The 27097-nt window shown below is 48.8% G+C and overlaps 1 protein-coding gene across 1 annotated transcript in view; it reads left to right on the top strand.

Moving 5' to 3' along the window:
- Serinc2 (serine incorporator 2) overlaps positions 1 to 22974 on the top strand; it is a 22975-nt gene extending 1 nt beyond the window's left edge. The window contains exons 1-10 of the mRNA XM_027399428.2: positions 1 to 116; positions 11296 to 11457; positions 12147 to 12337; positions 12939 to 13018; positions 13416 to 13553; positions 15335 to 15504; positions 17033 to 17123; positions 18004 to 18139; positions 21101 to 21310; positions 22440 to 22974. The exon at positions 1 to 116 is cut by the window's left edge and continues 1 nt beyond it. Of these exons, the coding sequence (XP_027255229.1) occupies positions 78 to 116; positions 11296 to 11457; positions 12147 to 12337; positions 12939 to 13018; positions 13416 to 13553; positions 15335 to 15504; positions 17033 to 17123; positions 18004 to 18139; positions 21101 to 21310; positions 22440 to 22575 (1353 nt within the window). The 5' untranslated portion in view covers positions 1 to 77 and the 3' untranslated portion in view covers positions 22576 to 22974. The remainder of the gene's footprint in view (positions 117 to 11295; positions 11458 to 12146; positions 12338 to 12938; positions 13019 to 13415; positions 13554 to 15334; positions 15505 to 17032; positions 17124 to 18003; positions 18140 to 21100; positions 21311 to 22439) is intronic.
- The last annotated feature ends 4123 nt before the right edge of the window (positions 22975 to 27097 follow it).

A 27097-nucleotide genomic window follows, 5' to 3' on the forward strand; every position in this document is an offset into this window, starting at 1 on the left:
CTGGGTGGGGCCAGCCAAGCGCCTGGAGTCTCCCTGGATCCGGGATCCGAGGCTGGCGCCCCGCGCCCGGCTCAGCCATGGGGGCCTGTCTGGGGGCCTGCTCCCTGCTCAGCTGCGTGAGTGTCCACCCCGCTCCTGCTGCGGCCCCGCTCACTTTTTCTCTACCTTCTTCCTCCAAGTACTTTTCCTCTTTTTTGCTTCCTCCAAACTTGTCTTTCCGGGGCCCCTGGGCGCGCTTCTTATCCTCATCCCGTAGCCACTCGGTATCGGTAGCCGGGCGCTGGACAAGCTGGTGTCGTCGCTCGGGTGACCGCGGGGGAGGGGTGGGGCGCGGCCGGGCGCCCTCGGCGCCGCCGCTCCGGGAACCGGGACACCGAGGCCCGCAGCGGGTGTGGGGCACCCCGCCGCCGCCGCGCGCGCCCCATGTGGGATCGGCTCCCGGGTGTGTGGCGCGTCTCTCTCCGGGCGCGGGACTCTTTGTGTGACTGGCAGAGTCCCGGCTCCCTTCTGACTGCGCTTCTGTCCACCCCCCCACCCCACCCCCGGTAGAGCCTCCGTCATTCTGTCTGTCCCTGTCGCCTGGCTCACTGGCTCAGTGTGTTCTTTTGTTTTTGTCCTGCCGATGTCTCTAGGGTTCGGGCTCAGTCCGTCTGAGCGTCATAACCGACTCCGTCTGCATCCTCTCGCTGCGCGCAGTCTGGCCCGCTCACTCTTGGGCACTCCCCCTGCAAGCGCTGGACCCTTCTCCTCCAGCCCGACCTGGGAAGCGGGTGGGGGTTGGGTATAAACTCCCCCCATCTATTTGAGCGAGGTCGTCACTGACCATCTGAGCCAAACTTTGGATTCGCGAAGACCTAGAAATAGAAGGAGGTTGAGTGTGCCCACCTGGCCAGCTCTGTTTTGGGGCAGCAACTAGCACAGGGGAGGGGATTCAGCCATACCCGGCTGGGAGGCCCATACTTTCCCTTTCCCAGCCCCCTTTCCTCCCTTCATTAAATCTGAGGTTCATTCAGACGGCTCCCTCCCCTTCTGGCCCCACACAAAGAGGGGCGGAGAGGGGTTCCAGCGGCTGGCTGCTGAAGGAAGGCTCAGGACTTGCTTCCTTTGTCCCTGATTTGTGTGCGCGTTAGGAGTGGGTGCCCAGGCGAGAGCTGGGCATCTAGAGGTTTTCTTTGTAGCCATTTTCTGAGAGTGAGCTCAGCCCAGCGAGGCAATGGAGTGGGTCCCTGGACACAGCTCTTATCCTCTCTTGGGCCTCTGTTTCCATTGTGTGTGTGTGTGTGTGTGTGTGTGTGTGTGTGTGTGTGTGTGTGTGTGTGTGTGTGTGTTTCTCTTGCATCCTACCCTGAGCTGGTGATCATGAGTAAGGATATGCTTGCTGATACCCATCCCCTTTCCAGGGAATTGTTTCCTGGTTAGAGAGGGAGACCTTCATACTCACTGCCCACAAGATTCGCATCTGGTTCGGCCTGGTTAGTCATGCCCTGCTGGGGGAGGGGTTGCGATGGCAGACCTGCCTGCCATTCCCTGCTTGGTCTCCCCATCAGTGAGCTGAAGGCCACTGCAACAGTGCTTCCCTTGGTGTACTTTTGGGAAGGCAGACAGGTGAGAGATGGAGACTGCCTCCCAGCTCCTGTGAACAGCAGGTGGGCATTGTGGGAGCTGTGGTTACTTTGGAGGACATGTAGGTGGAGAATTCCATTTGGAGAACAGAGCCAAGAACTGCTCTGAGTCACCCAGTGTACAGTTGACAGAGCTGAGGCCAGATAGGCTTGCTCAGACACTCAGTTTACAGAGGTTAGCTCTTTTGCCTCAGGACGCACAGTGAAAACACGAGGGAATTACAATCAGGTTTAAAACCTGAAGCCAGAGAGCTGGAGAGATGGGTCAGGAGGTAAGGGCATTGGCTGCCAGTCCAGTGCACCTGGGTTGGATGCCCAGTGCCCACATGACAGCTCACAATTGTCTGTAACTCTAGTTCCAAGGTATCTGATGCCCCCTTCTGATTCCCTCAGGCACTGCACACACACACACACACACACACACACACACACACACACACACACAATGCACAGACATACATGCAGGTAAAAGCTCATACACATAAAATAAAAATATAAAATAATTTTTAAAAGTCTGAAGCCAGACATAGTGATGCATGTCTATAATCCCAGTATTCAGAATGTAGAGGCAGAAGAACCAGGAGTTCAAGGTCAGCTTCTACTACATAGTGAGTTTCAAGCTGGGATACATAATTTAAAAAAAAAAAAATCTGATTCTTGGCCAAGGCTTCTTCCCTTATCCCCCACCCCCCATTCTGGTTGCTTAGAGACATAGCTGGTCTAGGAGAGAATAGGACGCTAGTTACTATCCAGTATCTGTAAGGGACTTGCCCCCTGCCTTTGGTTCCCTCTGATGTTTAGTATGCCAGGTCCTGTATCAGTGCCCTTGGCTATGCTGTCTCACTGATTCTCCCAGAAGCCCCATGGCATTGTTATTCCGTTTTACAGGTGACCATGCCAACAGTGGCTACCATTTGCTATGTCCTTATGATAGGTCAGTACCCAGGAATGGAGCTATCTTGTGGCATAGGCCCAGCACTGCAAGAAAGATGCTTATGTATTTATAAGTATTTACTTTCCTTGCTGCAACAAAATACCCAACAAAAGCAACTTTAGGAAGGACAGGTTTATTTCAGCTCTCAGTTTGAGGCTACTATCTGTTAAGGCAGGGCAGGCTTGGTGGCAGGAGCTTGTGATCCCTGGTCACATGGCCCCTACAGTCAGGAAGTGAAAAGATGTGGATGTCTGTGCTCAGCTTTCTTTTTCCTTCAGTCGGGGACCCCAGCCCACAGGATGTTGTCATCCACATTTACACAGGTCTACCCACCTTAGTGAATTAATCCAGGTACCCCCTACACACAGGCCTACATGTTTGTCTCTGAGATGATTCTAGGTCCTGTCAAGTTGACAATCGATGTGAACTGTCACCCTGTATATTTGTCCTATTGTTTAATCTTCCCAAAGATCCCAGTGATGCGGTTGGTATTATTCCCATTTCAGTCTGGGCCTGTAGCTTTATTGGTAGCACACTTGCCTGGAATGCATGAAACCCTAGGTTCTTATTCTCAGTATGACATAAACTGGGCTTGATGATCTCAGCATAGGGAGGCGGAGGCAGAAGGATCCCTGAGTTCAAGGCCAGACTGGGCTACAGAGCAGGTTCCAGAATATCCAGGACTATACAGAGAAACCCTGTCTCAAAAAAAAAAAGCAAAAAACAAAAAACAAAACCAACCAACCAAATAAACACTCCAAACCGACTAAATTAAAAAAAAAAAGAAGGATCTGAAGTTCAAAGGTCATCCTTAGCTTGAGTCCTAGGCCTGGGAATTGTTTCAAAACATTGATTTCCATTTTTTTCTGATGAAGAAGCCGGAGCAAATCGAGTCAATGATTTCCTCATAGCAAAATAGTAGTAGATGGTGTGTGGCGGTGGGGGGGAGGGGGGGACACGACACGACACTCCTTGATGCCAGCAGTCCTCTGCTTCCGGAATGAAATTCTTTTGTTTGTTGACACAGACCATGGAAGGCCAGCTCCTAGATCTGCCCCGGGTTAATAAAAAGAAAGTCTCAGAGTAGTACAGGTTTAGGAAAAATTCTTATTTGTCTAAAAAGGCCTTTAGGGAAAGAACAGACTCACAATCTGAAGGTTAACTTTCTTTATTTACTGCTTCTTAAAAAAAATTCCTCCTCAAGCCAGGTGGTGGTGTTTCACGCCTTTAATCCCAACACTTGGGAGGCAGAGGCAGGCGGATCTCCTCAAGTTCCAGAACAGCTAGTGCTGTTACACAGAGAAACCCTGTCTTGAAAAACAAAACAAAACAACAAAAACCAAAACTACAACAAAAAATTCCTCCTCTACATAGCTTCCTGATTAGCTCTAATCCTTCTCTTTGCTTGCTACACCGATGGCCAGTGCCACTCTGCTGCCTCCACTTTCCCTCAGCCAAAACTCTGGACAATTATAAGTTACATTTTCAGGGCCCTACCCATTTCTCATAACACACGATAAGTCATGCAGTTTCCCTTAGGCTATCGATGTCACACTGACCCATGTATGTAGCTCTAAGTTGTTGAGGGTTCCCAGACAGAAAATAAAGTTGGAATTCAAGACTTAACAATTAGCTGGACCTTGAGTGGTAGGAAGTATGTGCAGACTAAAGTTGCTTCGAGCTCTGGCCTTGAATCAGTAAAACAACGCCTGGGAAAATGGCCCCATCTATTTGTCTCTAGGAGGCAACCAGATGTTTGTCTCCAGGGCAACCAGCCTGCTTTGACTCTGTTCTGAAGTTTAAAGTTAGCCTGTCTGTGTAAAAGGCTGTCTTTGTGACTGAGAATCCTGTGTCAGTCTGAGTAATGGAAAATATCCTAGAATTTCTATTCATCAGAATTACACAGTTTAAGCAGAATTCATCTTCCTGACTATCCACAGCTATATGTGTGCCTAACAAATATAAAACACACCACCAAAGGGCTGTGGAAAGAACCCCACAGCTGTTCTTATTAGGGAAGTAAGTAATGACACTCACTTGAGAATGTTTTGGACAAGAAAAACCAGTCAATTATGGTCAATAATCCTACAGCTTTTCCAAGTAGTGCTCCCTAACTACATCTGGTAAGTTGGCTTTGCCAAGTAGGCCTCCCCAACAATGTCTAGTGGGTAGACTGTTAAATGCCAGTTGTCACTCACTGCTGTACATTCCCATGGCCTCTTGCAACCAGCAGCTCTCGGCAGTTTATTTTCTGTTTTGTTTTTCCATACAGCATTCCTCTTGTAACAGCTCTGGAGGTCCTGGAACTTGCTCTTGTAGACCAGGCTAGCCTCAAACTCACATAGATCCATCTGCCTCTGCCTCCCAAGTGCTGGGATTAACGGTGTGCGCCACCACCGCCCGACTAGGAGTGAAGTTTTAAAAGATTTATTTATCTGTATGTGTGAATGTATGTGCACACGCACATGTGTGCACCTGCAGAAGCCAGAAAAGAGTATCTGATTCCTCTGTCATTCCTTTGGGGCAGGGTCTTTCTTTGAATCTGGAGTTCATGTTTTCTTGCCTAGATTGGAAGCTAGCAAGACCCAGCTATCCTCTTGTCTCTACCCTGTCCAAGAGCTTGGGTAACAGGTGTTCATGGGGCCCATGATGTATTACATGGGTTCTGGGATCTGAACTCTGGTCTTCCTGATTGCACAGCAAGCACTCTTAACCATGGAGCCCTTTCTCCTGTTCCAAGGAGAAGTTCTTTTTTGGTTTTTGAGATGGGGTTTCTCTGTGTAACAGCCCTGGATATCCTGGAACTCACTTTGTAGATCAGGCTGGCCTCACCCAGAAGTCATGCTGGGAAGGCCCCAAGTGTTTCTGGGTGTGTTGGTTGACAGGAGACTTTTGTGTTCTCTTAGCTGTGACCCAGCTGTCCACTTCTGCCTGGCATTTGCATTGGTCAGGTGAGGCCTGCCTTAGATGATGAGGAGATAGGCTGGGTTCATAGAGGGTGGGAGTAACTAGGCAAAGCCACATAGCCTGGATGGCCAGCAAATTTTTAGGGAGGGTTGTGCGTCTGAGGGACTGTGCAAGGCATAGATTCAAACCCTGGCTTGGCATTTTCTCATCTGCCCACTGTGGCAACACACAACCCTCTCCATGTCCATAGAGTTGGAGGAACAACAGGACATGTCCCCAGCCTGTGTAGGCATTTAACAGTACCGAGAGTGGTTCATGGACATATTTTGTATTAAGCCAACATCAGCAGCCAAGCCATAAGCACAACACAGTGGTGAATTACTGAGGACTGCCAACGAGGAAATGGAGATATCAGAGAACACCATGAAGCACAGGGCTGTCCATATGCAGAGCCTGAACTTGGTCAAGCTAGTGTCCTGCTCACGAGCCCATTTCAAAAATAAGAATGCTGAGTCCAGGGAGGGGAAATGCTGAAAAAGTTGGTGCCAAGCCAGCTCTGGGAGCCTGCAGGGAGAGGTGTGGGAGCCTTCAGCTGTCTCTCCTTCTGTGCTCGCAAGACTGAGGTGGTTTGTGGAGGCTGCAGGGTGCATCCCTGCGCCAGATTCTGGCTTTTAAATAGTGATGAAAAGCACATACCATATCATATAGTATAATGTCTACCATTTGGATCTTTGATCTTTGTTTTAGTCTTCAAGGACCTTGTCATTTATCTTCCCAGACAGACCTAGTTAAATGACACAGCCCAGGCAAGTGGCATTGTCAGAGTGAATATTGTCAGTCCAGGCACTCAGTGATAACTTCCATCTTGTCTCCTGGTGTCAGTTCTCTCTTCTGGGTGACTCAGAGCAGCACCCGTTTCACCATCTGCCTCCTCATTTTAGGACCACAGTTCTGTCACTAAGTATAAAGCTGCTGTCACTCTTCTCTCTTCTTTGGCGTGAATCCTGTTGCCTTTGCGCAGGGGTGGGGGGTGGGGAGTGGGGGGTGGGGGTGGTCCAGACTCACTGGTGTAAGCTTTGAGGACAGTGGCTACCTCCCAGTACCCCTCAGCCACTCCAGAAGTCCAGAAATACAGTGGTGCCTGTGGCTGCTGCTTCTACTGTCTTGTCCGCCTCTTCCTCTCCTTCCTCTTCCTCCTCGGTTTTATGTTCTGATTTTTGACACTGGGTCTCATATAGCTTAGGGTGGTCTTGAACTCATTATTATGTAGCTGAGGATAACCTTGAACTCTCCATCCTCCTGTTTCTGCTTCCCAAGTGCCGGGAGTACTGGCGTGGACTACCACCTCTAGCTTTGTCTGTTTGCATTGCTAGGCACTGAACTCCAGGCAAGTGCTATCTCTGCCTCTGAGCTACAATCTCCCTCACTTCCCAGCCGGGGCAACAGGTTCAGGGAGGTGAAATGGCTTGCCCACCTTTCCTTTCCTTTTTATTTCCACTTATCTCTTCTCCTCTCCTTCCCCCCCTCTCCCCCACTCTCATCTTTTCTTCCCACCCCTTCAGAGACTCATGTATCCCAGGTTAGCCTCAGACCAGCATCTGACCCTCCTGAGTGTAGGCGTACCACCTCACCCAGGACCAAAACCAAAGCTTTGGCCAGGTTAGGCCCCAACCGAACTACAGCACAGCCACTCCTGCTGCCCCCATTGTGGTAAAAGACACATACACTCTGCTGCTGCAGCCATTATTTCTTTTGAGTCAGGACTTAATTAACATGTGACCCTGACCAGCCTCGGGCCACAGAGTGCAAGGGATTTTCCCACCTCAGTCTTCCTTGGCTTCACTTTAGCCAGTTTTATTACAGTTCAAGGGCATCAAATTCACACCGATTTGCAGCCATCACCAGCACTGTCTGCAGTGCTGTCACTTCCATAGACTGAAACCCTGATGTAGTCCTTGGTCACCACACCAGCTCACCGAAACTTCCTCTCAAGGAATTCAGCTATTCTGGGTTCCTTATACCATTCATGTCCTTTGTGCCTGGATTATGTCATTCAGAGTCATGTCATGCAGGTTGTAACATGTATTGGAATTTATTTATTTATTTTTGTGGCATATCTCACTGTGTGGCCCAGGCTGGCCCTGAACTGTCTCTGCCTTTCAATTGCTGGGGTTACAGGTGTGTACTACCGTACCTGGCTTTTCCAATGTAAGAGTTATATTAACACTCAGTGTGTTTCTGGGCCAAACTTTATCTGTTCTCCCATCCAAGGACCTGGTGTTCAGCCTGCACACATGGGTGCTTGAGTATGTGTGAGCAATTGGTTCCAGTGTAGCTTTTGATTTCTTTTGGATGCACAGCTAGGGGTGAAACACAGCTCAAAACTGTGGCCTCTGAACTACCTCTCCTGCCTACCCAATGCCCTGCAAGTGTTTCTAGGGACAACTGGCAGGGAAGATAATGACCTCTGTCCATCAGGCTCCAAAACTGTGTGGCTTGTTGGGGGAGGGAAAAGCTCTCCACTGCGTCAGCAGGCAACAGAGGCTGGCCAGTTGCTTTCTGGGGGTTCACTGCAGAGACTTCCCCAGGTTTGGTCAGATGCTAAGAAACCTTGTAGCTACAGGGCCTGTTGGCTCTCCCCTTTATCTCAGCCTTTAGGAGGCAGAGGCAGGCAGACCACTGTGAGTAGTGTCCAGCCTGGTCTATATTTCAAGATCCTAGCCAGCTAGGGCTATGTAGTGAAACCCTATCCAAAAAAGAAAGGGGCTGGGCACACCTTTAATTCCAGCACTTGGGAGGCAGGGGCAGGTGATCTATGAGTTCCAGGACAACCTGGTCTACAGAGAAAAACCTGTCTTGAAAAACAAAACAAAAACAAAAGAAAAAAGAAAAAAAGAAGAGAAAGAAAAGGAAGGCTTTTGGTGGAAGCTGGAAGATTGAAGATCAGGAGTTCAAGGCTATCTTTAGCTATGTAGCAAGTTTGAGGCCAGCCTGGTCAAGCAGACACAATCTCAATAAGAATGGCTGAGTTATTTTTTGCAGTGCTGGAGACTGAGCTCAGGTCCTGAGCCAAGCCAGCACTCTACCACTGAGCTACATCTTCAGACATTTTAAATTTTTTACTTCGAAATAGGGTCTCACTAAGCCATCTAGTCTAGCCTTGACCTTACTCTGCAGCCCAGGCTGGCTCTGAACTTGCAACCTTTCTGCCTTGAACAGCCGAGGTGACAGGTGTGCACCCAGCACGAGACTGAAACCTTTATTATTTTTATGTCTGTGAAATCGGCAGATGGTGCTCTAATGTGCTGTAACACACACACACACACACACACACACACACACACACACACACACACACACACACCAGTAGAGCAACCCTGTTGTGGAGTACCATAATGTACACAACAGGCACCTGGTTGTCAGCCTCCTCCAGTTATTTCCTGCCTTGTACAGCACCACAGTGCACTTCCGGTATTCCTGTGAGCTCATGTGGCTGCTCTCCCTCATGCCCAGAGGCCAGTGTGTCTGTAGGAAGCAGCTCTGGTGGGAGCTGGTCCAGGCAGGGCCAGAGTGGCAGGTAGATCAAACAGTGTGTGGATTTGCACACTGGGGAGCAGTGTGTTGGGCCTATGTCTCTCTCTTAACCTGGGCCCCCTGGCTCCACATCAGGACCTGAAACGCTCTGACATTTCAGGTCTCAGGACCCCGCAGGGAAAGCGTCTGGATTTTGACCTCTGTGAAACAGAATGAACTGAAATAGCATCTCGCTGGAACCTGGTCGCATGTCTGACTGTTCCAAGTGGCACAAACTGAAAGTGCAATTAATAGGCCAGAGGTGGGGCCTAATGGACCCAGGCACCCGAGGTGGGAAGGCCTTCATGGTTTGCTTTAGCCTTGCAGGGAGTGTTTGCATGGCTGGGGCATTTAGAAATCAAATGACAGGCCCATCGGTAGCCTGTGGGCTGGGAAGTGGTGTCTGTGGGCAAAGCCTGGCCTTGGCAGCGAAGACTTGAGCTTCAATCCTAGCTCCTAGGCCGACTTACAGATCTTGGTCATATGAAACTTTTTTTTGAGGGGGTGATAGGGGTAGGAAGGCTGGTTTCAAATGCATTATTTAGCTCAGTGTGGTCTTTAGGTCATGATCCTCTTCCCTCAGCCTTTCGCCTCTGGAGTGCTGGGATTCTAGGTGTGTGTGGCCATGCCCTGTCTCCTGTCACCCACCCTACAGCTAGCCCTTCCTGCCACTTCTATCTCCAAGCCTCAGTGCTGTGACCGTGTTGCTGTATGACCTTTGCTAAGCCCTTTAACCTTAGTTAACCTCATCATCCATGTGTGTAAAAGGAGACATCTCTCTGGCTTACCCAAAGATGGCTATGGCCAGGAGGCTGGGCTTCAGGGAACAACTGGAAGATGTCACCAGAAGTTGCTGGAAGGGTAGAGCCCATGACTGGGACTATGTAGAACTATTTTGTATTGTATTTAGCATCCCTGTTACCCTTGGCTTTGTGAGTGACCGTATTTACAGGTATGTTGCAGTCTGGGTGAAAAGGCAGATGGGAAGGCAGCCACATGGAGTTTTGTGTACCCAATGGGTCCAGAAAGTTCTCAGAGGAGCCCGGGCCTCCAAAGCTTCAGTCAGCCAAGCTGACCCTACAGGGTGAGCTCATTTCTGCAGCTGGGGCTGTGTATCCTCACAGGGTGTCCACTGTCCTGTGGATGGAAACCATGGTCCTGTGTGGTCCTGTGTGGTCCCATCTGCCCATCAGACATCACACTGCCAGCTAACTATACCTTCTCCACAAACTATACCTCCCTTCCTCAAATGCAACAGCCCCTGCTGCCATGGGCAGGGGCACTTTCCCTTTCTGGGTCTGGTATTGCCTCCTGATCCTTCAGCCCTCTGCTCACTTCCTCAAGTGGGCCTTCTAGGACTTGCCACAACCCAGTCAAAACCAGCCTGGCTTGCTCTGTCACATAAGTGGGATCTCTCAGTATGCAAATTGCTTACTAAATGGCAGTAACTTTTGGCTTAAGGTCTTTTAGGTCCATGGAAGACTGTTCTTTTTGGGTTTTTAAATACCTGGGTGAGGACTTGGGCTCTTCGTGGCTGGCCAAAGAGGCTGTTTCTTCAAGGCTTGTGCTTGGGGACTGGTTTCCCAGAGGGTCGAGTCTCTTCTTCATTGACTAGCTGTGGTGTCGCCTCCCTAGTCTCTCAGTGGTTTCAGCCCAGGAAAGCTGCAACTTAGGCAGTGGATGGTGAGAGGTGCTAGACCGCCATCAGCTGTCCACAATGGGTTCAGTCCCAGGCAAGACAGCCTCTGGGGAGTCTCAATTTCAGCTGTTTTGACCATCCTGGTTTCTCAGGGCTTAACATGTATCTGGTTCTATGTTTATTGGTATGGGAGCCAATGTCTTTTGGTCTGCAGATGTCTATGCAAACAAAATATCAATATATATAAAATAAATAAATCTAAAAAACAAGACAATTTAAACACTCTACTTCATTTTCACAGCTACCCTATGAAGAGTGGCTACCTTCATGATCCCTATTTTATGGAAGGGGAAACGCACTCGGAGGTTGTCATCATCAGTGGTGGCTGGCCTTCTGGTTTTCTTTTTAATCATTCCCTCCGTCTAAGTGATAGCGTGACCCTAGCCCTCACTTCTGCTGCTTCAGGCTTTGTAGTCCTATGTGGATTCAGTTTCAGTCTCGGGCTAGAAAGTTAAATGGGGTCCTCTCCGCAGCTCAGCACAGGCTTGAAGACTGAGATGGAGCAGGGGGCGGGTGTGGAGTGTCCATGTAGTGAAGGCTGTCGTCCCTGCCTCCCCTAGGCATCCTGCCTCTGCGGCTCTGCACCCTGCATCCTATGCGGCTGTTGCCCCTCAACCCGCAACTCCACGGTGAGCCGCCTCTTCTTCACCAGCTTTCTCTTCTTGGGCGTGCTGGTGTCCATCATCATGCTGAGCCCCGGAGTGGAGAGTCAGCTTTACAAGGTGAGTGTCCCGGAAGGGGTTGGGAGGCACCCGGATCGCCCCGCCCTCACAGTCGAGGAAAGGTGACTAAAGTCCCAGGTGCTGATAATGCGCAGGTGGCAGTGGTGGACGGACACCCGGACACCCGAGCCTCCTTCCTACAGGCCGGATCTCTGTTTCTCATGGAAAAGCCTATTCATCGCGACTGCCCTCTAGAGGCAGATCGCGGGAGTGCGCCTCCCCGTGAATGCTGAAGCTCTGGGGCAGGGATCTTGGCTTGACCTTAATGCGGCTCTAGAGGGAGCTTTTAGACCCAAGACTTAAAACATCGTGACCTGTGCATAGGTGTGAATCCCCGCGGAGTCTGTAGAGAGGCCAACTTTCCCGGGGGCGGGGGTGGTGGTGGTGGTGGTGGTCCCGCAGGCCTCTTCGTGGTTCTGCTAAAGGCAGGAGATGGAGACCGCCCTGGGAAGCAGAGCTTCACACACTGAGATAGGGGTGTCCGATGTGGGCGATGGGTTGGGGGCTTGTGACAGCAGGGAATGGTCAGCTAGGAGGGAGATGTTATGGCATAGGAGTCTGGGCAGCCTCTCTTAGGGTTCAGCCCCAAAGGGAGTGGGAAACAGGCCATGGAAATGGAGGCTCAGACCTGATGGAAGGCTGCAGGATTCTGTTGGCGTGGCCCTCAAGCTACCCTGTTGTCTCCACAGCTACCCTGGGTGTGTGAAGACACGACCCAGCAACCCGTGGTCCTGCAGGGCCCCCTGGACTGCGGCTCCCTGCTGGGTTTCCGCGCTGTCTACCGCATGTGCTTCGCCACCGCGGCCTTTTTCTTCTTCTTCATGCTGGTCATGCTCTGTGTCCGCAGCAGCCGGGACCCGCGAGCGGCCCTCCAGAATGGGTGAGGGGAGACCACCTGCACCCTGGCACACTCCTGTGGAAGGCTTTCCTTCCCTCTGCCTGTCCCCAGAGATCTCTAGACCCTGCCCTCACTGGTAGAAGCCAGAGGTCAGGCTCAACTGTTTCCAGGAGCCATCCATTGCACCTTTTCTTTCTTCTTTCTTTTCTTTTTTTGAAACAGGATCCCTCATCTGGGGCTGATTATGCTAGCCTGGCTGGCCAGGCCCCAGCGACAAGCATGCCTGGGTTTTTACCGGGGTGCTGAAGATCAAATGTCAGTTTTCATGCTTGCGTGACAAATCGCCAGTTGAGCTACCCCTACTCAAATCCATTTTTCAAATGAGGAAAAAGCTCAGAGACTGTAACGGTTTGCTGAGATCACACAGCAGTTTAGTGATAATCTCACTGCTTGGTTCTTCCCTCTGCCGTGAGCTCCAGGCTTTTTCTAGAAGTGGGAAAGACCCTGTGTCGATCAGATCACTAGCATGCCCCTTCATCTCTCCCAGGACCTGTCCTTTGGGGTGGAGGTTCTGGTCTGCCTCTGCTCTGGTTCCATATGTCACTGTCCCCACTCAGATTCCCCCCCTTCATCTCTCTTGCAGGTTTTGGTTTTTTAAATTCCTGATCCTCGTGGGTATCACTGTGGGTGCCTTCTACATCCCTGATGGCTCCTTTCCCAAGAGTAGGTGGCTCTGAGGACAAGGGAGTGGCAACGAGGGTGGTGGGGTGGGTGGGAGAGTGTGGGTGGCTCTTTGCCCGGACATCACACTGACTCCAGGTGGCTGTCGGTCCTCTCTGTTCTCTTCACTGGATAGCATCCTGGTGCTAGGCTTTGAAGCCTTGGGGAAACTCCCGGTGGGGGACCACCTAGCCTGAACCCTACTCAGCCACACCAAGAGAGGAGGACTCTTTTCTCTTCATGTTCCCCATGCAGAGTACGACAGGAGTGACTCTCGAATGAACCTGTGTGTTTGAGAGAGAACACCTGAGTGAAGCCATGCTTGCAACCCTGGGGACCTGCTGTCCCCACAGCCGCTCCTACGCCCCCAGTCACCTGCCTCATTGCTCTCTCCCCACAGTCTGGTTCTACTTTGGCGTCGTGGGCTCCTTCCTCTTCATCCTCATACAGCTGATCCTGTTCATTGACTTTGCCCACTCCTGGAATCAGCGGTGGCTGTGCAAGGCCGAGGAGTGTGACTCCCCAGCCTGGTACGCAGGTCAGTGCCGTGCTGGCCTCCACACTGAGGAGCTGGGTACCTGATGAATCTGGGTCTGGAGCTGAAGTTTGGAAGAAAGGACTGGCCATGGGAAGCTGCCTGAGGGGCCCTGAGGGGTTGAGGTTCATAGCTTCTGAGGGACAGACTATGCAGAGCAGGGACGTGCCAGACCCTTTTAGTGGTGGCTCAATCATATTTTAAGTGGTGTCTGGTCATTGAAATTCTAGCATCAGGTTGCCCGGCTGAATCCTCTGCACTTATCGTAAGTCTGCAAGAAAGCCTGGGCTACACTCATTGCCCTTCACACTGTTCTGAACCTGCCGGTCCAACCACCAGGCCTCATGAGCTGTTGACAACACCCTTGTTTTGAGAGCAACTGGTGAAAATCTTACCGTGTACTAATGACAATTCCATACTGTAACCTTTTCTTTCTTTTTGTTTTCGAGACAGGGTTTCTCTGTGTAACAACCCTAGCTGTCCTGGAACTTGTTTTGTAGACCAGGCTGGCCTTGAACTCACATAAATCTGCCTCTGCCTCTCAAACGCTGGGATTAAAGGTGTACGCCACCACTTCCCGGCAACCTTTTCTAAAATATTACTGGGGATCAAAGCCAGAATCTTGAACATGCCAGGCAAACATCACTCGAAGGCAAGCCTGCTTCCTATTCCGTTCATCATTATCTCTGGCCAGGGAATTTATGGCCAAGGAAATACAGCAAAAGCCACTAAAGATTGGTGTTGAAGAGATGACTTGGAGGTTAAGAGCACTGGCTGCTCTTCCAGAGGTCCTGAGTTCAATTCCCAGCACCCACATGGTTGCTCACAACCATCTATAATGTCATCTGATGCCCTCTTCTGGCCTGCAGGCAGAAACTCATATATTAAAACAAAACATGTAAATAAATAAATTTAGCCAGGTGATAGTGGCACACACTTTTAATCCCAGCACTTGGGAGACAGAAGCAGGTGGATCTCTGTGAGTTTGAGGTCAGCCTGGTTTACATGGCAAGTTTCAGGACAGCCAGGGCTACAAAGAGAGACCTTGCCTCAAAATAATAGCAATAAGAGGATAATTGAATGAGACTATTTTAGAAAATGGGATATTCTGAGTTTGAATTGGAGCCTAGGTTTATTGCTGGATTATTTATCATTAGTTATTTTTCTAGATTACAAAATTTTAGCATATTCAAGATCTAAGGCTGCTGAAGTTGTCTAACCTAAACTTGAATTTTAGGCAGAGATTAAACATATAATGGAGTATAAAAGATGGAGCTCTAATATTCTATATAGTCTTGAAGGCTTTACTAGCAAATTATTTTGGATTTATTTTATGTGTATGGGTGTTTGCATGTATGTGTGTGCACTGTGTGTGTGCCTGGTCTCTATGGAGGTCAGAAAAGGGTGATACTCCACCTGGAATTGGAGTTATGGATGGTTATGAGTCACCATGTGGGTTCTGAGAACTGAACCCCAGTCCTTTGTAAGAGCAACAAATGCTCTTAACTGCTGAGCTGTCTGCAGCCCTACCAGCAAATTCTGTTCAATCACAGTGGTGCAATGATGTCCACTATAGCTCTGTTTTGTCTGTATTGTTCTTAGAGTGACTATCACCTCCTTATTGTATGTGAGTCATTATGGGTTGGGTTGGGACAAGAACTCACAAAGGTGCCATGGGGAGCCATTCCATGTTTCAGGGAACTGAGGCCCCTGGCAGGAGGGTGGCTGATGGTCCTGTCTCTGCCTCCTGACTCTGAACCACTGCTCATCTCCACTCTGCCCAGGCCTTTTCTTCTTCACACTCCTCTTCTATCTGCTGTCCATTGCTGCTGTGGCATTGATGTTCATCTACTACACGGAGCCTGGTGCCTGCCATGAGGGCAAGGTCTTCATCAGCCTCAACCTCACCTTCTGCGTCTGTGTCTCCATTGTTGCTGTCCTGCCCAAGGTCCAGGTGAGCTTGCCAGCTGGCACAATCCCTTTGCAGGTGGACTTCATGTAGGAAGCTGGGTCCCAGGACAGGGGCTGACAGGTGTGTTTATAGGCATCTAAGCTTCTGCTCTCCTGATTTGGCCATCATATCTACATGCTGGGCATCTTTGGGAAAGTGCTTTAACCGCACGATGCTCCTCCCTCCTCGAGTGTAAGTGCTCTTTGGGGCTGCTCTCACGATTGAGGTCTGATTAGACATATAAATATCAAGCAGACTCCAGCTGTTACTGTAGTTATTAATGTTGTACCAGTCAAGAGAAATGATTTTCAGAGTTCAGGAGGAAGTACTGGGGAGCGGGGTGCAATTTCCTGACATCCCATCCCGGACCCTCTGAGACAGTGGACAGGAATGACAGAATGGTCCTCAGCTCTTCAGAGAGTATCCCTGACCCCTGTATGCACCTGCAAGTATTTTCCAGTTTGGATTTCAGTGTTGACAGGAAGCTTAAGTTTTGGGGAGTCAGTACAAAGGTTGGGGGCCTCTCTTTTGTGCCGAGTCTTCATTTCCCATGGAGAAAGTTGAAGCCTATGAAGGTGATGCATGCACACTCGTTTGGTGGGCACTGCTGTCACCGAGATCTGCTGTATAGGTTGGGGGTGTGGCTGTGCGGAGGTAGAGGAAGAAAGAGAGTAATAGCTAACGGTTAGCGGCCTGTCATCCATGTCTCTTGTTCCTCACATCATTGTCATCCCACTTTACTGAGGAGCAAACAGTTTAAGGAGTACAGAGGGACTGGGGCTTTTAAAGGACAAAACCATATGGCCACTGTATTTCCCATGTGACTTTGTTATTGTCAAACAACTACAACTCCCAGCATTCCAGGAAGTTACCTGGTTCTTAGGCAGGGGGGCTTGCAGGTTGACTTTGGTTTTTACAGCATCCATGTCAAAAAGGTCAGGTGTGCTTATAATCCAAGAGCTGGGGAGGTGGGGACAGCCAGTCTAGCCAAATTGACAAGCACCAGATCCCACTGAGAGTCCTTGTCACTCATAATTTTGGTTGTGAACCTAACCTTTAGTGGCTGAGCCATCTCTTCAGCCTGAGTCCTTGTCTCTCAGAGAGGGGGGGTTCATGAGGGATGAAGGTGAGGTCGTCTTTGGCGTCCATGCTCATGTATACGCGTGCGCGTGTACACACACACACACACACACACACACACACAGGCACCCCTCTCCAGCTCCCCCACCACTACACACACACCTGCTTTGGGGCAGTGGGGACAGGACGTGTCAAGTTTCAAAGGTGCTGAGGTAGGAGAGGTTTGCAGAGGCGGCTGCAGTGTCAGGGTGTCTGGAGTGTAACAGTGGGTAGGGGCAGGGGAAGCTGAGCAAACTAGAGAGGCTGACCTGAGCATTTGCAGAAGAAAGGGTGCTGGTAAGCTGGGGTATCAAGAGAAAGAATTAGGGCTCCAGTTTTGGATAGGGAGGTGTGGTGGGTGATCTGGTGGGGTGAGCAGGCTGAGCTCTTACCTATGAACTGTTATCGGCAGAATGCCCAGCCCAACTCAGGTCTGCTGCAGGCATCCATCGTCACACTGTACACCATGTTTGTCACCTGGTTGGCCCTATCCAACGTCCCCGGTGAGTGTGAGACAGGCGCTGGTTCAACAGTGGCCTGCTGAAGTGTTCGGGATGTCACAGGGGTCTGGGACACCCAGAGGCTCAGTCTTGGTTGGGGGGTGGGCAGGAGAGTCTCATCTGCTCCTGGAGTTGTTTATCTGTCTTTCATTGTATCTGCCACCTGCTGTCTACTGCTGGGCCTTAGAGGGTCATGTGTGTGTCTGTCTGCCTTTCCTCTTGGGTCAGCTCACTGTCTATTCTCATAAAATGTAAATGATGTTCTTAATTGGTCTAGATAATAAAAACCTGGAGTCAGATATAGAGGAAAATGCTGAGAGATCAGAGAGAAGAAGGAGCAAGCCACTGCCACACTTTACCTCCTTAGCGTCTCAGCAGACAAGAGGGCGATTTCCTGTTTCTCCCTGCTTATATCCTGTTTCTGCCCAGCTACCTCACTTCCTGTCTGTCTGTACAGACCTCCAGACCTCTATGGTTAGCTAGTGGCAAGCTACATTCTCTGACCTTCAGACAGGTTTATTTGTACAAACAAGATATCACTATATATCCCCCTTTTTTGTCTAAAATTAAAAAGTTATAACTCATATAAGAAAAACTATATACATAATAAGTATAACTACTATATACAATATATACAGGCGGTAAGTACATCAGCAATGTGTAGTCCATAGCATTTGACCAATTCAGACAAAATACTCCGTCATCTTATCTTTCTTGATGAGTCCAAAGTCTTGTACCTAATTTACTTTCTATTCTAATTTGCATTGTCAAATTATCTTTTGTTGTCTTTCAAACCTATTATACTTGACACATCTTTAGTGAGAGTTCCCTGACTCCTAGATCCAGTCAGCTAAGGTTAAAGGTGTCTGTGTTTCTTGCCCAGACCAAAAATGCAACCCTCACCTGCCTACTAAAAATGGAACAAGCCAGGTGGACCTGGAGGATTACAGCACCATGTGGTGGGATGCCCCGAGCATCGTGGGCCTTGTCGTCTTCCTCCTGTGCACCTTCTTCATTAGGTACCATGGGCTTGGGACGGGTTCTTAGCTGGGGAGTGAGGGAAGGAGGACTGGGGGGCTTTCTATGGCTGTGATAATTATCATGACCAAAACCAACAAGGTGAGGAAAAGGCTTGTTTGGACTGAGATTGTATATCTCAGTCACAGTCCATTATGGAGGAACACTGCCTTTTGACTTGCTTTCAGTAGCTTATTCAGTTTGCTTTCTTATACAATCCAGGCTCATCTGCCCAGGGATGGTACCACCCACAGTAGGCTGGGCCCTCCCACATCAGTCAATCAAGAAAATGCTCCTCTTAGTTCAATCCTTTGGTTTTGAACTTGTGTCATTAGGTTTGGCAGCAGGTGACTTGACATGCTGAGCCATGCCCCTGGTCCTATTTATTATTTTTGTGAAGACTTTTTCATAAAATTTATTAAAACAATGCTATGAGCCAATAGAAACAGCAAAGAATCAAAGTGTTAAGGTACAAGCTATAAAAAAAAAATCCAAGTAAAACTTCAAAATGTCTAATGTAGTGATTCATTCCTTAGCTAACCAATAGCCCAAGAAAGGACGTTAAAAAAAGTATTCTTGCACATATAAGCATGGTGTATTCTTGCACATGTAAGCATGGTGGTGTGCTTACACACACACACACACACACACACATGCATGCACAAGTGCCTGTTCCATGGCACATATGTGGAGGTCAGAGGATAAGTTTGTGAAAGTCATTTCTCTCCTTTCACCTTAACGTGGATTATGAGATTGAAACTCAGGTCACCTGGCTTGTGCAGCAAAAACTTTTACCTCACTGAACCATCTTGTCAATCCATGGCATTTTTGGTCTTTCTTTTCAGTTCTGGGATCTAGCCAGAGCCAGTGCTCTGCCACTGACATCCTCTCTGCTTTCTATTCATGAACATGAAGGCAAAAGCTAACACTAAGTGCCTAAGACTAACAAAGCTCAGAGTTTCCAGACATGGCGCATGCCTTTAATTCCCACCCTTGGGAAGCAGAAGCAGGAGGATTGCTGTGAGTTTCAGAACAATTTGGGCTACATAGTGACTGAGTTCCAGGCCAGCCTGGACTGCATGAGACTGTCACAGAAAACAACCAGATTACTGTGATGATGGTTCAGTGGAAAGCACAAGCTGTGGAAACATGAGGACCTGAGTTTACATCCCAGCAAACACCTACAACACAGCACAGTAACCCAGCACATGTCTACAGCACACCACTGTAACCCAGCACATGTCTACAGCACACCACTGTAACCCAGAACATACCTACAACACACCACTGTAACCCAGCACATGTCTACAGCATACCACTGTAACCCAGAACATACCTACAACACACCACTGTAACCTCAGGACATGTCTACAGCACACCACTGTAACCAAGAACATGTCTACAGCACACCACTGTAACCCAGAACATACCTACAACACAGTAACCCAGCACATGTCTACAGCACACCACTGTAACCCAGAACATACCTACAACATACCACTGTAACCCAGCACATACCTACAGCACACCACTGTAACCCAGCACATACCTACAGCATACCACTATAACCCAGCACATGTCTACAACACACCACTATAACCCAGCACATGTCTACAGGACACCACTGTAACCCAGGACATACCTACAGCACACCACTGTAACCCAGAACATACCTACAGCACAACATAGTAACCCCAGGACATACCTACAACTCACCACTGTATCTGAAATGTTAAGTTCCAGGTTCAGTAGAGACCCCGTCTCAAAAAAGAAAGTAGATAAGCAGTTGAAGGAGAAACTTAACATTATCTTCTGACCTACATATGTGCACACATACACATACATACACATTCAATGAATATATATATACATACATATACACATATACACAGACATAGACACATACATACATACACACATGCATACACACATTTGCATACATATACACACATATACATACACACATACACATACAGACATATATACATAAACACATACACACATATGCATATACACACACACACACACATATATATATACAATATACACACATACATCCACACATATACACAAATGTACACACACATACATACATCATGTCCCTACAGACAAGGACACCTACCTGCACACGTGCACACATACACATAAATCCTCCCACCCAAAAAACAACCTGTATTAATTTTCTTTAAATTAATAATAATTAATATAATATTATAAATGCCATGATAAATGCCACGATACAAAGCAATTTTGGAGGAGAGGATTTCTTTTGGCTTACTCTTCCAGGCAACAAACAGTCCCTCACAGAAGGATGCTTGAGCAAGAATTCAAGGCAAGAACCCGGAAGTAGGAACTGAAGCAGAAGCCACAGAGCAACACTGCTTCCTGGCCTACTCGCCATGGCTTGCTCAGCCAGCTTTCTTACATAGTTCAGAACTACCTGCCCAGGGTGGCACTGCCCACAGTGAGCTGTGTCCTTCTGGATGCTCCTACATCAATAATTAATCAAGATTAATGTCCCAAAGACTTGCTTACAGCTGATCTGGAGGAAGAATTTACTCAGTTGAGGTTCCATCTTCCCAGATGACCCTAGTTTGTGACAAAAGCTTAACTAGCAAAACCTCAATGAATGAAGCTCTGGTTTGGTGCTCACAGTACTTGGCACGCAGTATTCAGTACTTGGTACTCATTACCCAGCACCTGTTCTACAAATGGTGAAGTGACTATTTAGTTTATACCTGGTACTGGGCATTTGTGAGACACTTGGAATAGAGGGTTCGCAGAGTTGTATTTTACTCAGGGTTGTCAGGATTGGAGTAGAGTTGAGACTGAACTGTTTGTTGGTTCCTGGGCCTCCGGGATCACCTGAGTCTGGTGTGACAGGTTCCCTGGCTCACAGGGTCACACTCTGCTGTGTCTGCCCTCTGTCAGTGGCCCTAACAGCCTGCCTTCCTCTCCCACAGCCTGCGATCCTCTGACCACCGGCAGGTGAACAGCCTGATGCAGACGGAGGAGTGTCCCGTGGAGACTGTGCAGCAGCAGCAGGTGGCCGTCAGTGGGGGCCGAGCCTATGACAACGAGCAGGATGGTGTCACCTACAGCTATTCCTTCTTCCACTTCTGCCTGGTGCTGGCCTCTCTGCATGTCATGATGACACTCACCAACTGGTACAGGTGTGCATGGCAGCCTGGTGGGCGGGAGCCCCCGGGGGACTCACTGTGTATCTCCTCCAGTCACTCCTCGGTCTTCTGGTGTCTTCTCAGGCTTGGGAACCTAGATGGCGGGTCTTAGGCCCCCACAAAGCCTACCCTGTTCTTCCTTAGTTTCTCTGCTGTGCCTTCATCGGCCCAGCTTCTCTCACACTTGCTAAGAGATCAAAATGGACAAACAGGAGGTGGGGTTGGGCTTCAGCAGGGTAGACCAGGCTTGCAAATCAGGGCTGGGTAGTGGAGGAGTCCAGTGTGGGTTACATGGAGGGGCAAGATTAGGGTACAGTGATCAGAATTGAAGTCACAGAATCAAGTGTTGAAGTCAAGAGGTCCAGAGTTGGGGTTGGGACCATGGAGAGTCACACCTTGTCAAGACTATTGGGAGCAATAGCATATCAGCACACACTGGGGCTAGGTCATTTGGTTAAAATTGAGGCTCGGAGGCCATCAAGGCGATAGAGGGAAAAGGAGCTGAAGTCAGGAGCCAAAGCTGAGTCATTGGATTAAGGACCAAAGTCAAGGCCAGGCAGGATTAAGGTCAGAGTTCATCAGTCCTCAGGTTTGAGGAGTGATGCCAAAGAACTAGGTGACAAAGTACTACAGATGGGTTTCTCTGTGTAGCCCAGGTGGGCCTTTAACTTGAGATTCTCTTGCCTCACTTCCCTGGGAGGCTGGGATCATAAGGTGTGGGCCACTGGCTCTCAGACATTTTTGTTTTGCTTTTGATACAGGGGCTCATGTAGCCCAGACTGGTCTCAAAGTTACTATGTAGCCAAGGATGGTCTTGAACTCCTGTTCTTCTTGCCTCTGGCTCCCAAGTGCTAGGATTAGGTGTGCATCACTATGCCTGGCCCAGGATGACAAAGTGGGGGACCAGGAGGCAGGTCAAGTCAAGGCCTGGAAGTACAGTCAAGATTGGTTCTGTGGCCCAGGGTCCCAAGGCCAAGGTATCTCTAGTGTGAGACACAGGGACTGGAGATATGGGGTAAAGGCCAGAGTTGAATTTCGATGTCTCAGCTGGCTGGTCAAGTCAGGGAACAGGACTGAGGCTCAGGATGGGGGCCAGGCTCATGAACCCAATGCTGTGTTCCAGCCCTGGTGAGACCCGGAAGATGATCAGCACGTGGACCTCCGTGTGGGTGAAGATCTGTGCCAGCTGGGCGGGGCTGTTGCTCTACCTGTGGACCCTGGTGGCCCCCCTGCTCCTGCCCGACAGAGACTTCAGCTGAGAAGGCCCTGCAGCCTGCCCACCTGGTGCCTTGGGACTCAACAAGGGCCAGCCCACCCTTGGCCACACCCACCCACCCTCTTCCAGGGCCTGCCCGAGTCAGGCCCCTCCATTCTCAGTGCCTCCAGGGTCTGTGGGACATTGTGCTCAAGTCCCAGCTCCCCCTGCCCATGGCCATGCACACTCACCCTTGGGACAGAAGTAACCCTTGTTCTCAAGGTCCCCAGAAGAGGGCATGGAAGGAGAGAGTGGCCCAGAGCTGGCAGGGGATACCTACCCTACTGGGGTGCCCACGCCAAGGCCTGTGCTCCAGGCCTCCAGAACCTACCCCCTCCTAGACCACGTGCCTTACTGAGTCTCTAAGACTCCACCCAATAAACACGCCTGTACATGTGTGTGACTTCCATGTCCTTCGTTCCTCACCCTTGGTGTGAGGCCCCTTATCTCCTTAACCTACCTGGGGGTGGGGTGTAGAGTGCCATGCCTGGCAATAAGGGTCTTGGAGAGTATGGTGGGCAGGATGGAGAGCATGGGTAATGGCAGGGAGCCAAAAGGCTGGGCTCAGGACCCTGCTTCCCAGTGTCTCAGCCCTCTGCTCTGCTCCCCTCTGACCCATATTCATAGTCTGGGCCTCGTCACACAAAAGGATGCCCATGTTTGCTGCAGATGCTCAGTCAAATCTCAAGGCTCTTTGTAGCTGTTCCCACACCTGAAGCCGATTCAGCACAAAGCAAACGAAGCCCAGACCTGTATAACACCTTCTGCTCTCGAGAGGCCTGGAGATGGGTGCAATGAGTTTGTGGAGTGCTTTTGCATTTTCTTCCTTGAAGAGGGGCCTGTGAGGTAGGTTGGTGGTTCACTGCACTTTCTGCTCTTGCAGAGGACCTGAGTTTGGTTCCTAGCACCCACATTGGGCAACACAACCACCTGCAACTCTAGTTCCAGGGAATACAATTCCCCCTTGTGGCCTCTGAGGGCACTGCATGTATGTGATGCAGGCACATACATACAAATAAAGAAAGAAAGAAGTAAGGCCTGGAGTGGGGCACTCAGGAGGCAGCGGCAGATGGATCTCCGTGAGTTCCAGGCCAGCCTGGTCTACACAGAAAGTTCCAGGACAGCGAGGGCTACACAGTGGAATTCTGTGACAAAATAAATAAATGGGAGTTCGGAAATATGGCTCAGCAGTTAAGAGCACTGGTTGCTGCTCCAGAGGACCCAGGTTCAATTCACAGTATCCACATAGCTGCTGAAAAATGATCTGTAATTCCAGTCCCAGGGGATCTGACACCCTTTTTTGGTTTCCTCCAGTACTGCAAGCAGGCAGTGCACAGCTATACACGAGGGCAAAATAACTGAACACATAAAAATAAAAACAAATATCTAAACATAGATAGTAGTTCCAAGACAGCCAATGCTACACAGAGAAACCCTACCTCAAAACAAACAAACACATTTGTGTGCGTGCGTGTGTGTGTGTGTGTGTGTGTGTGTGTGTGTGTGTGTGTGTGTGTGTCAGGGTTTCTTTTAGTTCTGGATATCCTGGAACTACTATGTAGACCAGGCTGGCCTCAAGCTCATAGAGATCCCTCAGTCTTTCAAGTGCTGGGATTAAAGGCAAGTGCCACCACATCCAGCTAAGTGGAAAGTTTTGTTGGGTTCACCCCTTCTGATACTCATTTCCCTCTAAATCGGTCAAGCACTGGAAATGGGCAACTTGATTCCCTAATTAGCAGCTATTGAACTCTCCTGTTGTCCCAGCTGCCTTGAGCAAACAGCCAGCCTGACTGCCCTTATGCCAGCACCAGCCTTCTGGAACTCTCCACAGATGCCTTGAACAACTGTACAAAAGACAGCAGCTGATTGCCTTGGCTCCTGAGGGCACAGTGCTAGCCAGGGCTGCTTGGAACTATTTGTACCAGACTTTCGCTCTAACAAGGCTTGATGTATAAGTCTGGATTAAGACTTCCTACAGTTTTTCCATTCACCACCCTTTTTATCCAAGAAATTTTACTTGACTCCATTTATATAGTTATAATACATACATATATACATACATACATACACCACACACATACCGATCAAACACCTATATAACAATTATTTTAAAACAGTTCTTCGCACATCTATACTTTTTCCAATTATTAAAATGAAAACAGACTTGCATACCAATGTAATAGGTGTGTTTATTTTTATATAAAGAATTAAATATTGGCTACATTTTTGAGACTACAGGACATGGCATTTTCAGCATTTTTTTAGAGTCAATTCACATTTTGATTTTATAAGTGTCAATGTTGAGAACACAGATTCGTATAAATGCATAGTATAAGATGGTATAAATGTTAGAAGGTTTGAGTATAGGAAGGATGATCAGGGCTGTTTAAGAGCAGGAGATGTTGGTTTTGTTTTTATTTTTCAAGACAGGGTTTCTTTGTGTTGCTTTGGCTGTCTTGGCTGTCCTCTGCCTCCTGAGTGCTGGAAGTAAAGGTGTGTGCCACCACTGCTCAGAGAGCAGGAGACTTTTGTGTGTACAGTGAAGATGTCCAGTGGATAACATACAGCAGTTTTGAATCTGAGCTGAGGTTGGCAGGCAGCAAGGTAGTTGTGTGGCCCAATGGCCTGCCCTGGGTAGGTGCAGCAGGGGCTGACGATGTCACACAGGTGAGCTACATCAGAAACACCTCAAATCCATTATGTATTTGATTTTGAATTAAGTTTTGCTTGTTTCCCAGTCAGAAACCTTTTACTGTTGTCAATTTTGTGACCTCCCTATTCAGTTACGCTATTCCATATGAAGTTACTACCCACAGTTCAAGAAACTTTGCTTTGGGGATGGAGAGATGGCTCAATGGATAAGAGGACTTGCTCTTGCAGAGGACCCAGTTCAATTCCAAGCACCCACACAGAGCAGCTCACAACCATCTGTAACTCCAGTGGGGGGGGGTGTCCAACACCCTCTGATGATCTTTCTTCCTTCCTTCATTCCTTTCTTCCTTCCTTTCTGTCTTTCTTTCTTTGTAAGATTTGTTTATATATTATGCATGCAGTGTTCTGTCTGCATATATTCCTGCAGGCCAGAAAAAGGCACTAGACCTCATTACAGATGGTTGTGAGCCACCATGTGGTTGCTGGGAATTGAACTCAGGGACCTCTTGAAAAGCAGCCAGTGCTCTTAGCGGCTGAGCCATCTCTCCAGCCCCACTCTGCTGAATTTTTAAGGGAGCCAGACTCATATGTAGTGAACAGACATACAAGTAAATTAAACATACATATAAGTAAAAAAAATGTAAAAAATTAAACGTGCACACACACACACACACACACACACACACAAGAAGCTGTACTCTGGGGCTGGGGATGTAGCTCAGTTGGCAGAGAATTTGTCTAGCAAGCATGGAGCCCTGGATTTCATCCCCAGCATGGAATGAAGTTGGGCATGGTGCAGATCTGTGATCCCAGCACTTGGCAGATAGAGACAGCAGGGTAGGAAGTACAAGGTCACCCTTAGCTACTTAATAAGCTCGAGTCAAGTTTGGGCTACATGAGGCTCTGTATTAAGTAGGAGGAAGAGGAGTGAAGGGAGGAAGAGAAGATGGTGGTGAAGTGGTGTTCAGAGCCTCACACTAGCTGCACCCACAGAGCTGCACCCAGTCATCTAGGGAGCCAGGTCTGATTCCGAAGACTGCACAGCGAGTCTAACACTAGAGGGCGCTTTTTACCGCTGCTCACGCCTGTCTACTGCTATGGCTTTCTGCATAAACACAAAAGGGATGGGAAGCCACCTGGGAGCAGCATTTGTAGACTTTCTATCTATCCACAATTTCTGTCCAGGTGGAGCAAAAGAAACCTCCGCCAGTAGAGTGGTGACAGGGAGAGCCTTGGGCTGAAACAGTCAGGATGAGGAGCAGAAGGATCTATGCCCATTGCTGGGGGCACTTAGTCAAAGCATTTTTTTTTTTTTTTTCGAGACAGGGTTTCTTTGTGTAGCTTTGGAGCCTATCCTGGCACTCGCTCTGGAGACCAGGCTGGCCACAAACTCACAGAAATCCACCTGCCTCTGCCTCCCGAGTGCTGGGATTAAAGGCATGGGCCACCAACGCCCGGCACAATTTTTTTTTTCAATATTGTGAAAGCAAGTTTTTTTTTTTTTTCCAGTATCAGAGAATGAACATATATATAACCAAGCTATCCTTTTTATTTTATTTTTTATTTTGAGACAAGATCTTACTAAGTTGCACAGACTGGTCTTGAACTTACTGTTTAGTACCATAGCAATCTTACAATATTGATTAAATAAAAGTCTCCCATGTACTTTTACCCACAAAATTCTGTAATATTCATAATATAACAAAACAAAAACATGGAAGGGTGGAGGTACAAAATACAAGTGTGGAAGGATCCAGGAACCACACACAAACATGGCAGGATGCAGGTACCACACACTTGTGGTGGGATATTTGATCATGCTGTGAAAATCCCAGATTATGTTTATAAAATTAACCTTGGATCAGGGAGTGGAA

The sequence above is a fragment of the Cricetulus griseus genome, chromosome 2 (assembly GCF_003668045.3).
Source record: "Cricetulus griseus strain 17A/GY chromosome 2, alternate assembly CriGri-PICRH-1.0, whole genome shotgun sequence".
NCBI lineage: Eukaryota > Metazoa > Chordata > Mammalia > Rodentia > Cricetidae > Cricetulus > Cricetulus griseus.